At 46.0% G+C, this 15,308-nt stretch overlaps 1 protein-coding gene across 10 annotated transcripts in view; it reads left to right on the top strand.

The window, feature by feature from the left end:
* The window catches only part of LOC139273137 (girdin-like), a 375,708-nt gene that overhangs the window by 208,121 nt on the left and 152,279 nt on the right, over positions 1–15,308 (top strand). For all 10 annotated transcript variants that reach the window (XM_070889592.1, XM_070889593.1, XM_070889591.1 and 7 more), the window contains 5 exons: positions 2,814–2,895; positions 3,986–4,144; positions 4,226–4,372; positions 6,913–7,057; positions 8,487–8,671. In XM_070889592.1, coding sequence (XP_070745693.1) covers positions 2,814–2,895; positions 3,986–4,144; positions 4,226–4,372; positions 6,913–7,057; positions 8,487–8,671 — 718 coding nt within the window. The remainder of the gene's footprint in view (positions 1–2,813; positions 2,896–3,985; positions 4,145–4,225; positions 4,373–6,912; positions 7,058–8,486; positions 8,672–15,308) is intronic.

Here is a 15,308-nt window from a genome sequence, read left to right as displayed (position 1 = left end):
AGAAGGGGCTGAGTGCAACGTAGCCAAGTTTGCTGATGATACAAAGATGGGAGGAAAAGCAATGTGTGAGGAGGACACAAAAAATCTGCAAAAGGACATAGACAGGCTAAGTGAGTGGGCAAAAATTTGGCAGATGGAGCATAATGTCAAAGTGTGAGGTCATGCACTTTGGCAGAAAAAAAAATCAAAGAGCAAGTTATTATTTAAATGGAGAAAGATTGAAAAGTGCCGCAGTATAGTGGGACCTGGGGGTACTTGTGCATGAAACACAAAAGGATAGTATGCAGGTACAGCAAGTGATCAGGAAGGCCAATGATATCTTGGCCTTTATTGCAAAGGGGATGGAGTATAAAAGCAGGGAAGCCTTGCTATAGCTATATAAGGTATTTGGTGAGGCCACACCTGGAATACTGCGTGCAGTTTTGGTTTCTATATTTACGAAAGGATATACTTGCTTTGGAGACAATTGAGAAGGTTCACTAGGTTGATTCCAGGGAGGAGGGGGTTGATTTATGAGGAAAGGTTGAGTAGGTTGGGCTCTGCTCATTGGAATTCAGAAGAATGAGAGGTGATCTTATCGAAACATAGAAGATTATGAGGGGGCTTGACAAGGTGGATGCAGAGAGGATGTTTCCACGGATTGGGGAGACGAGAACTAGAGGGCATGATCTTAGAATAAGGGGCCACCCATTTAAAACAGAGATGAGGAGAAATTTCTTCTGAGGTTGTAAATCTGTGGAATTCACTGCCTCAGAGCTGTGGAAGCTGGGACATTGAATAAATTTGACAGAAATAGACAGTTTCTTAAACGATAAGGAGATAAGGGGAGCGGGCAGGGAAGTGGAGCTGAGTCCATCATCTTATTGAACGGCGGCGAAGGCTCGAAAGGCCGTCTGGTCTAATCCTGTTCCTATTTCTTATGTTCATTTTGATGCATGTACACTGAAGACACCTAGCTCTACCTCTCCACGTCCTCTGGTAATCATTTTCCAACAGTCTATCGACTCTGGATCAATTCCTATGGACTGGAGGGTAGCTAATGTAACACCACTTTTTAAAAAAAGGAGGGCGAGAGAAAGCGGGCAATTATAGACCGGTTAGCCTGACATCGGTAGTGGGGAAAATGTTGGAATCAATTGTTAAGGATGAAATAGCGCATTTGGAAAGCAGTGACAGGATCGGTCCAAGTCAGTATGGATTTATGAAAGGGAAATCATGCTTGACAAATCTGCTGGAATTTTTTGAGGATGTAACTAGCAGAGTGGACATGGGAGAACCGGTGGATGTGGTGTATTTGGACTTCCAAAAGGTCTTTGACAAGGTCCCACAAGAGATTGGTGTGCAAAATCAAAGCACATGGTATTGGGGGTAATGTACTGGTGTGGATAGAGAATTGGTTGGCAGACAGGAAGCAGAGAGTCAGGATAAACGGGTCCTTTTCGGAATGGGAGGCAGTGACTAGTGGAGTGCCGCAGGTCTCAGTGCTGGGACCCCAGCTCTTTACAATATACATCAATGATTTGGATGAAGGAATTGAGTGTAATATCTCCAAGTTTGCAAATGACACTCAACTGGGTGGCGGTGTGAGCTGTGAGGAGGATGCTAAGAGGCTGCAGGGTGACTTGGACAGGTTAGGTGAGTGGGCAAATGCATGGCAGATGCAGTATAATGTGGATAAATGTGAGGTTATCCACTTTGGGAGCAAAAACACGAAGGCAGAATATTATCTGAATGGCAGCAGATTAGGAAAAGGGGAGGTGCAACGAGACCTGGGTGTCATGGTTCATCAGTCACTGAAAGTGGGCATGCAGGTACAGCAGGCGGTGAAGAAGGCAAATGGCATGTTGGCCTTCATAGCTAGGGGATTTGAGTATAGGAGCAGGGAAGTCTTACTGCAGTTGTACAGGGCCTTGGTGAGGCCTCACCTGGAATATTGTGTTCAGTTTTGGTCTGCTAATCTGAGGAAGGACGTTCTTGCTATTGAGGGAGTGCAGCGAAGGTTCACCAGACTGATTCCAGGGATAGCTGGACTGACATATGAGGAGAGACTGGATCAACTGGGCCTTTATACAGTGGAGTTTAGAAGGATGAGAGGGGATCTCATAGAAACGTATAAGATTCTGACGGGACGGGACAGGTTAGATGCGGGAAGAATGTTCCTGATGTTGGGGAAGTCCAGAACCAGGTGAGACAATCTTAGGATAAGTAGTAGGCCATTTAGGACTGAGATGAGGAGAAACTTCTTCACTCAGAGTTGTTAATCTGTGGAATTCCCTGCCACAGAGAGTTATTGATGCCAGTTCAACGGATATATTCAAGAGGAAGTTAGATATGGCCCTTACGGCTAAAGGGATCAAGGGGTACTGAGGTGAAGGATCAGACATGATCTTATTGAATGGTGGCGCAGGCTCGAAAGGCCGAATGGCCTACTCCTGCACCTATTTTCTATGTTTCTGTGTTGCTGAACTTGGACCATACAGCACCTGGAACAAACTGTACTCATGTAGCACCTTTAACATAGAAAACTGTCCAATGGCACTTCAAAGAAATTGTGATCGGAAAGGTGAGGATAGAAAAAATGTATAAGCAATCCATAATACAGCTATACCTGTGGTATTAGGAAATCCTGCACCACAATTAAATTATGAAAGATTAAGCATTAGTTCTGGAGGTTCAACTTTTTTATTTGTACATTTATATAGTCCTAGAGATTTGTCGGGTGTACTTCAGGAATGCTGTAGTAATCTGTCTAGTGACCAGTTATACATAATCATACTTTTATTTTGAACTGTGAGTGTTTAATTTATTTTAAGGGAGGAGAAAACCGAGCAATTGTTGGACAGTAAGCAGGAGTTGGAGCAGATGGAAGTTGAACTAAAAAGACTACAACAGGAGGTGTGCATATGGTTTAGTTTAAACTTCAGATCAACTGTTGTGCGTTTGTAAATAAAGTGCACTTAGTATAAGCATTATACTCTTGAAGTAACTGCTTCTAAATGTTATATACTTTTGCTGTGGCAGTTTTGAAGGCCTGGTCTTCAAACACTCTTTTCCTCAGGTGGCCGAAGGCACCAAGTTCATGGTCTACAGGGCTGTAGTAATACCCGCCTTCCTGTATGGCTCAGAGACACGGACCATGTACAGCAGACGCCTCAAGTCGCTGGAGAAATACCACCAACGATGTCTCCGCAAGATCCTACAAATACCCTGGAAGGACAGACGCACCAATGTTAGTGTCCTCAACCAGGCCAACATCCCCAGCATTGAAACACTGACCACACTTGATCAGCTCCGCTGGGCAGGCCACATCGTTCGCATGCCAGACATGAGACTCCCAAAGCAAGCGCTCTATCTACTCAGAACTCCTTCACGGCAAACGAGCCAAGGGTGGGCAGAGGAAACGTTACAGGGACACCCTCAAAGCTTTCCTGAAAAAGTGCAACATCCTCACTGACACCTGGGAGTCCCTGGCCAAAGACCTCCCTAAGTGGAGGAAGTGCATCCGGGAGGGCTCTGAGCACCTCGAGTCTCATCGCCGAGACCATGCAGAAATCAAGCGCAGGCAGCAGAAATAGCGTGCGGCAAACCTGTCCCACTGACCCTTTCCCTCAACAACTATCTGTCCCACCTGTGACGGAGACTGTGGTTCTCGTATTGGAATGTTCAGCCACCTAAGGACTCATTTTAAGAGTGGAAGCAAGTCTTCCTCGATTCCGAGGGACTACCTATAATTGTTTGACTTTTGCTGTGCAGCAATGTTCAACAACAACAAAAAATTACCCATTCTTGCCAGTTCAACTACATAGTATAGAGATAAATGCTAAGTAATACACGAGATTAAAACATTCTGGTTGCAAACATGCTTGCAGCTATTAGTTAATTTGGGGCTTTTTAATCTTTCTTTAAAATGCATTCACAGAATGAGTGCACAAGCTATTGTTTTTACCACTGTGTCTTGAAATGTAATTGTGGATTTATTTGCCAGAACTTGCAACTTCTGTCTGATGCTCGCTCCGCTAGGACATATCGTGATGAGCTCGACTCACTGCGTGAAAAAGCAATTAAAGTTGATAAGCTTGAAAGTGAAGTTATCCGATATAAAGATCGACTCCATGACATAGAATTTTACAAAGCAAGAACTGAGGTATGCTGGGTTATAGAAGCAACATAAGTTATTAGTTCCTTGTGAAATAGAACTTGTTAATCTTTTGTAATTAAATTTCAGGAGTTAAAAGAAGATAACAAAATCTTGTTAGAGACAAAAATAATGTTGGAAGACCAACTTGAGGGCGCCCGAGCGCGTTGTGACAAACTGCATGAATTCGAGAAAGAGAACTTGCAGTTAATGGCTAAACTACATGATATGGAGATGGTAGGCTTTGATTTCTTTTTGGTGGATTTGTTTCTATGAAATATACAGTAGCTATATAGGGATGTATTACAAGAAATCTTGCATACAACACATCACTGACTGAAAGAAACAATTCTGCTGTGTCGGATGATGGTATCTTATGTGTATGTGGTTGTTAAACTTCCTTCAAAAAAAATGAGGAAGATCATGGGGCTAGAACTCCCTATCAGCCCGACAGTGCCCGATTGCCGTCCAAAAGACCGCTAAGATTGGGAAGATTATCGCTGGCGAAAACTTCCCCCCTCAAAAAATAAAAAAATCTGCCGAGGGAAAAACATGGGCATTGCTCCCCTATTCTGGGTGAAAAAGTGCAATTTAGGGCCGATTGGGTGGTTCCTAAACAAAATGAGCGATTAACTTAAAAAAAAATCAATAAAAATTTACCTCGAGGCTGCGGGTTGGGCCTAGCAGCAGTAAAACAAAAAAATAATTTTTCAAAAAACTATCACTTAAAAAATCAAAAAAACATTCCTAAGACCCTTCTAAACTAAAGAACCACAACAGATTTACAAAATAATTAGTATAAAAACAATTACTAACCTACCGCCCAGCTCCGCTGATTCTCATGGATGTTTTTTTTCATACTCTCCCTGGGTCACCACTGACCCAAATATCGTGCCAGGGTGATCTCAGAACGGTGCATGCCGGCAGTCTGCTCCCCAGCGGTACCTCGAAGCCGCTGGCGTAACTTACCTGATTAGCGTCCACAATGGCCACTATCACCCAGAAACCGGGCGGTAAGCCATAGGAAATTCTAGCCCCATATCCTTAGTGGAAAATCAAACATTATGCGCATGCGATTTAAGTATAAACCATTTCATTCATGGGACATTTTTGTTTCTACTAATGGAATTTCCATGATGTGATTCACTAAGTTGGAGCATCAGTCTCTCATCTTCAAGTTGCCATATAAGACAAATGTCAGAGCATGTGGAGTCAGGATGGATTGAAAGATGGTTACAAAACAGTGTATTGAGGAAATTTCTCAGACTGGCAGAACGTGGGAAGTGGTGTCTCTCAGGGATCCATGCTGAGACCACTGTTTACCATATACATAAATGATTTGGACTCCGGAATTGAAGTAATGGGCCAAAAATTGCGATCTGAGGCTTCCCAGCGAATGTCCTTCAAACTTTTATGTCTGTTTTTACCAGGCGTAAGAGTTTGAAGGACATTCGCTGGGCAAGAGTTGGGGCAAATAGCTGCCCTTCTCCCGGGGAGACGTTGGAACTGTCAAAATACATTTTGGCAGTTCGCAAGTGCTGGATTTCGGCGCCTCGCGTGCCGAGAACTGTAACTTGGTGGCCCCTACGGGTGACCGCGCACATTGTATACGTCCTTATGGACTGCACTTTTTGGCCCATGTTGTTGAAATTTGTTGCAGATGATACCAAATTGGGTATAGTTAATAAAGTGCACCGAAGTACAGGAAGAAATAAATAGATTTGCAAAGTGGGCAGATAAATGGCAAATGAGATTCAATATCGCGATTCACTCTTGTGGTGGTGGGGGGGATCAAATTTCTCCAGGCCACATGCTTGCTTTGTGGTTTCAGGCATGCAGGGCAACTGCCAGGCCACAGGTGTCAGAGGGGATCCTGCACCATGCCATGGGTGGCTTTCCAATGTGGGGGGGTGGCGGGGGGGGGGGGGGGGGTTCTGTGAGGACTTTTCCCTCAACCCCATCATTCTTCCCATTCCTCTGACTCCCATGGACTCCTGCATTGGTGGTTCTTCCTACCATCCCTTCACTCCCTGTTGCTTCACATCCATCCCCTATTTTTTCCCCTTTCCCAGCCCCCTTTCTTGACCAGCCAAACCCAAAAGCTGGTTTACTAGCACTAAGATGTGAATCAGACAGGTTTTTTTTTCCACAAGTATTTCTTGCACTATATATTATGAAGGGCAGCAACGGGCACAAAGCCTCAGTTGGAGTGAGAAGGCCGGGGTCATAGCAGTGGTAGGAAGGTAAAGTCGACAAATAGCCCGAGGGAGTCTGGCAACAGCGGAAAGTAGGCAACAAGACTCTGGTAGAAAGAAAGTGAGCAGGAAGTCCGAAGGCAGGAAGCAGGCAAATAAAAGTTAAGTATATTTAAGATTAAAGTTCTATAACTGAAAAGAATTGAAAATATATGTTAAATAAATGTAAAATAAAACTTGCCTAAGGGTACACTGTGGCTCAAATAATTAATAAATTAATAAAACATCCTTGCAGTGCTACCTAGATAAAGACATGGAATTGGGAGGACTGAAAGGTAAGTATACATACCTTCAAGTCAATATAGGTGAAAAATGATGCCCAGGCATGATAGACCTGACAGAAGTAGCATTACACAAATATCAGGCACATGAAGTTAAGTGTGAAATAGACAGGAAGTGTGTACTGTATCATATATTATGGATATTTCATGTGTGTTTGTTCTATTCTAATTCAGCATTTAATTTTTTCCTCATTTACGAAGTGCTATTTGTGTTCATTTGAGCTGTACTTTTTAAATGAAGGAACGTGACACAGACAGAAAACGTATTGAGGAATTAATGGAAGAAAACTTGACCCTTGAAATGGCTCAGAAACAGAGCATGGATGAATCATTGCACTTGGGTTGGGAACTAGAACAGTTATCCAAGACTACTGAATTCTCTGAGGGTAGGCAAAGTCATATTAAACCTGTTATATTGATTAATAATTTCAAAGATAATTTTTGTCAACTCACTTCATTGCAGCCCTTCCAAAAATTATTTTTCATATTTTTAAGATTTCTTGATTTTGTTTTTTGTATTCCTCCATTTATGTTAACATTTTCTGAAAATGCTGTTTATCGTATAAGCATACATTTTTAGTTAGTTTCTCTTGACCTGCAGCTAATTTTGTGTCGTAAAGTAACATTAATTACTGATAATTGTTTGAATTTAACGAGATCTGCATTGCAGTGGGGGTAGTACATCGGAAAAAAGAAAGCCTTGGATTTATATAGCGCCTTTCACGATCACCTGATGTCTTAAAGCGCTTTACAGCCAATGAAGTACTTTAGGAGTGTAGTCACTGTTGTAATGTGGGAAACGCGGCAGCCAATTTGCACACAAGCAAGCTCCCACAAACAGCAATGTGATAATGACCAGATAATTTGTTTTTATTATGTTGATTGAGGGACTCTGGGGATAACTCTCCTGCTCTTCTTCGAAATAGTGCCATGGGATCTTTTATGCCCACTTGAGGGAGCAGACGGGGCCTCTGTTTAATGTCTCATCCAAAAGACAGAACCTCCAACTGTGCAGTGCTCCCTCAGCACTGCACTGAGTGTCAGTCTAGATTTTATTTTTGTGCTCAAGTCCCTGGAGTGGGGCTTGAACCCACAACCTTCTGACTCGGAGGCGAGTGCTACCCATTGAGCCACAGCTGACACTGCTGTCGTGCATTACGAGTATCAGTGCATGACAGCATGGTGATGGGACACAGAATTGTGCCAGTGATCCCCTGGATCGCTGATTTCCCAATCTCAACTGCACTGTTATGGGAAAACAACAGGGAGAGTGAAAAATCTTGGCAGCAGAGAGAAAAATTTAAATTGTCTCTGGACAGCTCTTGCACAGGCTCTAGTGACTGGATTCACAGTAGAATTGATGGAGGTACGTTTGCTGCCAGTCGCCCCTCAGCCATGGATGGTGCAAGAAATTCATTTTGGGAAACCAAAGGATAAAATTTTCAAAAGTGTTGTCTGAAATTTAATTTACATACATGTTATATATCTATATACTATATAAACAGCTCAAAATGTATATAACTTTTAAGATTAATGGGCAGAACATTTTTCAGTTGATTTGAAAAAAGAAAGAATGAATGCAGTTATACACCTTACACCTTTCATGACCTCGGGACGTCCCAAAGCAAATGTAGTCACTGTTGTAAGGTAGGAAAAGCGGCAGCCAATTTGCACATTTTGAATGAAACAGATTTCTAGTCTACCAAATTAGACTATTAAAACAGAAACTATTGTTCTGTAGCTATAAAGCTATTGATAATTCATTAACATGTTAATGAATCATTTAGTCTGATTTTGTTTTTAAAATACTTGCAGGGCCACACAAGTCTCTGGGTCAGGAAGTGAATGAGTTGACCTCAAGTCGTTTGCTTAAGATGGAGAAAGAAAACCAAGCTCTGCTGAAAACTGTAGAGGAACTTCGCAGTGCCATGGATTCTACAGATGGCAGTAACTTTAAGTTTCTGGAGTTAGAAAAGGAAAACCAGAGACTAAAAAAAAAGGTTCTCTGTCAAATGTGTTACATATGTTATAGCACAGAGTGAAAAAATGAAAAAAGTATGGTAAAGGGTCTGCTGGTCCTTTGAGCCAGTTCCATCCTGACACAATTCAATTTGCCCACACTGTCATTCCCATCTATCGCCCCCCCACCCCCAATCTCCTGCTGTCATGCTATCTCCTGGAAGAGGCAAAAAAAAGAGAAAATTCCTACTGCTCATTTTTTTTGGCGGGTGGGGGGGGGGGGGGTGGTGGGGTGGAGTTATGGGGCAGAACAAAACAGGAAATTCTTCTCCAACCCACAGAGGCAATCAAGGTAGCTCCAGGAGATCATAATGGCTGGTGATGCTAGCCCCCATTGACTTAACTACCTTTTGTTGGTTAAGACGTTTGCCATTCGCAGAAATCTTCCAACTCGCCTTTTAACATTTGCAGCAAATCCAAACTTACTGCACGTACTGGCAATGTATTCCAGAGATTGAAAGCTTTTTGCAAAAGGAACCATTTCCTAGCATCCAGTCTAGTTCTACACTGTTATAACTTGTACTTGCATCCCCATGTCCTCCCAAGCCAACTTTGCTCAAATAGCCTTTCATTACTTTAAGGATCTCAGTCATATCTCCTCAAAGTGACACTTTTCCAAATTTAAAAAAGCTACATCTCTCTCCCCTTATCCTGATAACGAAGGTCCCTTAAACTACTTATCAATTGAGTGGCCCTCCTCTGAACCTTTTTGATACTGCCCATGTGAAGGGACCAAAGCGGAACACTTATTCTACATGCAGTCCTGACCAAGGCCTTGTACAAGGAAAGGATAGAATTGTTTCTTTTATATTTAATTGCCCGAGCAAAACATCTTAACGCACTGTTTCACAATAGCCTCACAACATTGGTCATGGACCGTCAATGAATCATGTAACACCCCCCCCCCCCCCAAAGCACTCTCTCACTAGGCAGCTTTGAGTAGCCAACCATGCATGGTACATAAATGCTAGAAATTATGCCTATCCAAATGGATCACACTGCATTTGTCTATATTAAAAGCCATCTGCCAGACACAAGCCCAATCCCCATTATATCTCAATCTAATGTTTAATGCAAAGTCTTTACACCTGTACATCTCCTCATGAAAGTGAATCATGTGCAGAAACTACGAGGAAATAGTCTGAATTGAGAGTTCAAGTGGCTGAACAACCTGTGAGCAAAATTGTAGGTATTGTCATTTTAAACCCCAAGGTTAGATTCCAGTCTTGGAATTTCTCTTCCCCCTCTACTTTCTAGTTTTAGTTGCATTCCTTTCTATGACAACAGCAGTTATCTGTGCAAATGCTGTGAGCATTCCATGGCATTGATGTATTATCATTCACATTTGCAGAACGGTTGTAACCTAAATTCTGTAAGTTACCAAGAAGCAATATTCAGCTGATAAATGGTAAGCAGAAAATTCTGTATATTTTGTATCGAGCTACTATAAAATATCATTTTTAAATCCCCCCTGAGAAACAGTATCAATAGCAACTTGCATTCATATGCATGTGACTAAAGTAAATGTTGGTCCCTTAGAAGATGAGAAGGGGGATTTAATAATGGGAAATGTGGAAATGGCTGAGACCTTTAAACAATTATTTTGCTTCGGTCTTCACAGTGGAAGACACAAAAACCATGCCAAAAATTGCTGGTCACGGGAATGTGGGAAGGGAGGACCTTGAGATAATCACTATCACTAGGGGGGGTAGTGCTGGACAGGCTAATGGAACTCAAGGTAGACAAGTCCCCTGGTCCTGATGAAATGCATCCCAGGGTATTAAAAGAGATGGCGGAAGTTATAGCAGATGCATTTGTTATAATCTACCAAAACTCTCTGGACTCTGGGGAGGTACCAGCGGATTGGAAAGCAGCTAATGTAACGCCTCTGTTTAAAAAAGGGGGCAGACAAAAGGCAGGTAACTATAGGCCGGTTAGTTTAACATCTGTAGTGGGGAAAATGCTTGAAGCTATCATTAAGGAAGAAATAGCGGGAAATCTAGATAGGAATAGTGCAATGAAGCAGACGCAACATGGATTCATGAAGGGGAAATCATGTTTAACTAATTTACTGGAATTCTTTGAGGATATAACGAGCATGGTGGATAGAGGTGTACCGATGGATGTGGTGTATTTAGATTTCCAAAAGGCAATCGATAAGGTGCCACACAAAAGGTTACTGCAGAAGATAAAGGTACGCGGAGTCAGAGGAAATGTATTAGCATGGATAGAGAATTGGCTGGCTAACAGAAAGCAGAGAGTCGGGATAAATGGGTCCTTTTCGGGTTGGAAATCGGTGGTTAGTGGTGTGCCACAGGGATCGGTGCTGGAACCACAATTGTTTACAATATATATAGATGACCTGGAAGAGGGGACAGAGTGTAGTGTAACAAAATTTGCAGATGACACAAAGATTAGTGGGAAAGCGGGTTGTGTAGAGGACACAGAGGCTGCAAAGAGATTTAGATAGGTTAAGCGAATGGGCTCAGGTTTGGCAGATGGAATACAATGTCGGAAAATGTGAGGTCATCCACCTTGGGGGAAAAAAAAACAGTAAAAGGGAATATTATTTGAATGGGAAGAAATTACAACATGCTGCGGTGCAGAGGGACCTGTTGGTCCTTGTGCATGAAACTCTTTTAGGAGTAAACAAAAAACATTAAACCATGACCCCCGATCTGGGGGAAAAACCAACATTTACAAGGCCCTTTTTTAATTTTTTGGGGTTTGTTTTTTTGGGCACAGAATCAAATTTTTTTCCCAAGTGCTCCTATAAAAGGGGAGGGGGACACTAAAAGCACCGGCAATTAAAACAAATTAACTTAAAAATATAAAATCAAATTAAAATTTGGTTGCCGGGCGTAATGATGCACTCCAGTCCCTCCGGTGCCCACCTCTCGCGGAAGGCCGCGAGCGTACCGCTGGACACCGCGTGCTCCATCTCCAAGGACACCCTGGACCGGATGTATGCGTGGAAGAGAGGCAGGCAGTCTGGCTGAACGACCCCCTCGACCGCCCGCTGCCTGGACCGGCTGATGGCCCCCTTGGCCGTGCCCAGGAGCAGTCCTACGAGGAGGCCCTCGGACCTACCGCTCCCCTCCGCACAGGGTGCCCGAAGATCAGGAGTGTGGGACTGAAGTGCAGCCAGAATTTCAGGAGCAGCCCCTTTAAATAACAAAACAGGGGCTGCAACCTCGTGCACTCAATAAAAACATGGAACACGGACTCTTCCAGACCGCAGAAATTGCAGGCGGCCTGGGAGCCCGTGAACCGGCTTAAAAATTTATTGCACAGCACTGCTCCGTGCACCACCCTCCAGGCCAAGTCCCCGACAAATAGTGGGAGGACCCCTGCGTAGAGTGCCCTCCATCGGGGACCCCCGCCTCCTCCGGACGGCAGGATGGTACGCCATGGCGTGTCCGGACGGCAGGCGAGGATGGCAAGGTTGAGTGTGTGCAGGAGCAGCCCATACAGGAAACCCCTCCGCGCGGAACTGAAAGGCACGGAGGGGATTTCCCCGAGGCGGCTCAAGTTGTGAGGCGCCGGCCCCCGAGGGAGGTTCCGGGGTTTGGCGCCAATGAGGAATTCCGTCCGGACGGGGGTCAGTTCGGACGGGATCTCCCCACGTGCTTGAGCCTCCTCGATGCACCTAACGGAGTCAGGGCCCAGAGCTGTTTTTAGCGACTCGATGGCATCGGCCGCGTGGCGGACATTGGCAGAATTTAGGCGCCGCGCCAGCGTGTCTGGCGCCATCCAGCCCGCTCCTCCGCCATCGAGCAGGTCCCTGACCCTGGTCACCTCACCAGCCACAGCCCTCTCTTCCGACCGCCACGTAAAACCTCGGTCGTGGAGGTACGGATTCCCGAGCAGCGGCTCCTGCAGGACGGCCGCCACTCCAGCCGGCGGAGAGCTGCGCTTGGTGGAGACTTTGTTCCAGACCCTGATGAGTTCCTTGTAAAAGACAGGCAGCTCCCGGAGGGCGGTCCTGAAACGCCCCGAGTTCACAAACAGGAGCTGCGTGTCGTAATTGAGGTCGAGCTGCTGGCGGAAGAAATACGTCGCCAGAGTACACCACCTAGGAGGGGGCTCGATGTAAAGGTATCTCTGCAGGGTCTGAAGATGGAAAGTCGCGAGCTGGGCGCTGACGCACACCAACGACTGACCGCCCTCCTCAAGCGGGAGACTCAAGACCGCAGCAGAGACCCAGTGTTTCCTGTTGTTCCAGAAGAAGTCCACCAGCTTCTTCTGTATCTTGGCGACAAACGCAGGGGGAGGGGTCAAAGTGACCAGCCGGTACCACAACATTGCGGCCACCAGCTGGTTTATGACTAGCGCTCGACCCATGTAGGACAGCACTCGGAGCAGTCCTGTCCAGCGCCCTAGGCGAGCGGCGACCATGGCCTCCAGCTCCTGCCAGTTCGCCGGCCAGGCTCCCTCGTCGGGGCTAAGGTAGACTCCCAGATAGAGGAGATGGGTCGTGCTCCAGGCAAAAGGCCTGAGCTCCTCCGGCAGGGAGTCCACCCGCCACTGACCCACCAGGAATCCGGAACATTTCTCCCAGTTGATCCTGGCGGAGGACGCGGCCGAGTAAATCTCCTGGCACTCACGCATCCTCCGCAGGTCAGCGGGATCCTCTACCGCGAGGAGCACATCATCGGCGTAAGCAGAGAGGACGACCTCCACGCCCGGCCCTTGCAGAGCCAGTCCCGTCAACCTCGTCCGCAAGAGGCGCAGGAAAGGCTCCACGCAAACGGCGTATAACTGGCCGGATATGGGGCATCCCTGGCGCACCCCTCTCCTAAAGCGAAGGGGCGCCGTCAAGGACCCGTTAACCTTAATCAGACACTCCGCGGCGGCGTACAAAAGTCGGATCCGGGCGACGAAATGCGTCCCGAACCCGAAAGCGCGCAGAGTTCCGAGCAGATAGTCGTGATCCACCCTGTCGAACGCCTTCTCTTGGTCGAGAGATAAGAAGGCGACCGACAGACCAGCCTCCTGGGAATGATGGATGAGGTCCCGGACCAGATGGATGTTGTCGTGGATTGTCCGGCCCGGGACCGTATAGGACTGGTCGGGGTGGATCATGTGGTCCAGCACGGCACCAAGGCGAGCAGACATCGCCCTGGCGAAGATTTTGTAGTCCGTGCTGAGGAGGGAGACCGGGCGCCAGTTCTTAAGGAGGCGGAGATCGCCCTTCTTAGGCAGCAGGACGATGACTGCCCTGCGCCAAGAGAAGGGCATCTCCCCGGTCTCCTTGTGCATGAATCCCAAAAAGTTAGTTTGCAGGTGCAGCAGGTAATCAGAAAGGCGAATGGAATGTTGGCCTTCATTGCGAGAGGGATGGAGTACAAAAGCAGGGAGGTCCTGCTGCAACTGTACAGGGTATTGGTGAGGCCGCACCTGGAGTACTGCGTGCAGTTTTGGTCACCTTTTCTGAAGGAAGGATATACTAGCTTTTGAGGGGTGCAGAGACGATTCACTAGGTTGATTCTGGAGATGAGGGGGTTACCTTATGATGATAGATTGAGTAGACTGGGTTTTTACTCATTGGAGTTCAGAAGGATGAGGGGTGATCTTATAGAAACATTTAAAATAATGAAAGGGATAGACAAGATAGAGGCAGAGAGGTTGTTTCCACTGGTCGGGGAGACTAGAACTAGGGGGCACAGCCTCAAAATACGGGGGAGCCAATTTAAAACCGAGTTGAGAAGGAATTTCTTAGAGGGTTGTGAATCTGTGGAATTCTTTGCCCAAGGAAGCAGTTGAGGCTAGCTCATTGAATGTATTCAAATCACAGATAGATAGATTTTTAACCAATAAGGGAATTAAGGGTTACGGGGAGCGGGCGGGTAAGTGGAGCGGAGTCCACGGCCAGATCAGCCATGATCTTATTGAATGGTGGAGCAGGCTCGAGGGGCTAGATGGCCTACTCCTGTTCCTAATTCTTATGTTCTTATGTATGTTCTTTAACATAGACAAACGTCCCAATGCATTTCACAGAGGCATAATCAAAATAAAATGGCCACCAAGCCAAAGAAGGAGATACTGGTGCATAACCAAAAGCTTGGTCAGCCATAAGTTTAAGGAGGTTCTTAAAGGCAGGTGGAAAAAGTTTAGGGAGGGAATTCTAGACCCTAAATGGCTAAAGATATGACCTCCAGTGGTAATGTACAAAAGTCCAGAGTCAGAGATATGGACGGTTCAAGGGATTGTAGGGCAGGAGAAGGTTACAGAGCTGGGAACTGGCTAGGCCATAAAGGCATGTAAACAGGAGGATGAAACAATGGGCCCAAGTTTCCACAAGAAAAAAAACGGGCGCCCCTCCGAGCTGGGCGCCCGTTTTTCGCGCCTAAAAAAATCCTCTGTATTTTCCACCTACTTACAGGTCCTCTGGCCCTTGGCGCAGCCAGCACGAGCTGTTGGGGGGGGCGGAGCCAGGTCCCGGCGCTGAAAACAGTGCCGGGACCTCTGCACATGCGCGCTACAGTCGGCACGCAAGTGCAGTAGCTCCAGGCGCCGAACTGTGTGGGAGGGGCCCGAAGCACGCAGCCCCTAGACCTGGCTGAATGGCCTCACTGGGGCTGCGTGAATAAGGCTCCTCCCACGGCCAGCTCCTGC

This window comes from Pristiophorus japonicus, chromosome 9 (assembly GCF_044704955.1).
Source record: "Pristiophorus japonicus isolate sPriJap1 chromosome 9, sPriJap1.hap1, whole genome shotgun sequence".
Classification (NCBI taxonomy): domain Eukaryota; kingdom Metazoa; phylum Chordata; class Chondrichthyes; family Pristiophoridae; genus Pristiophorus; species Pristiophorus japonicus.
The sequence above is the reverse complement of the archived record's forward strand: the minus strand, read 5'-3'. Positions and strand labels throughout refer to the sequence as shown.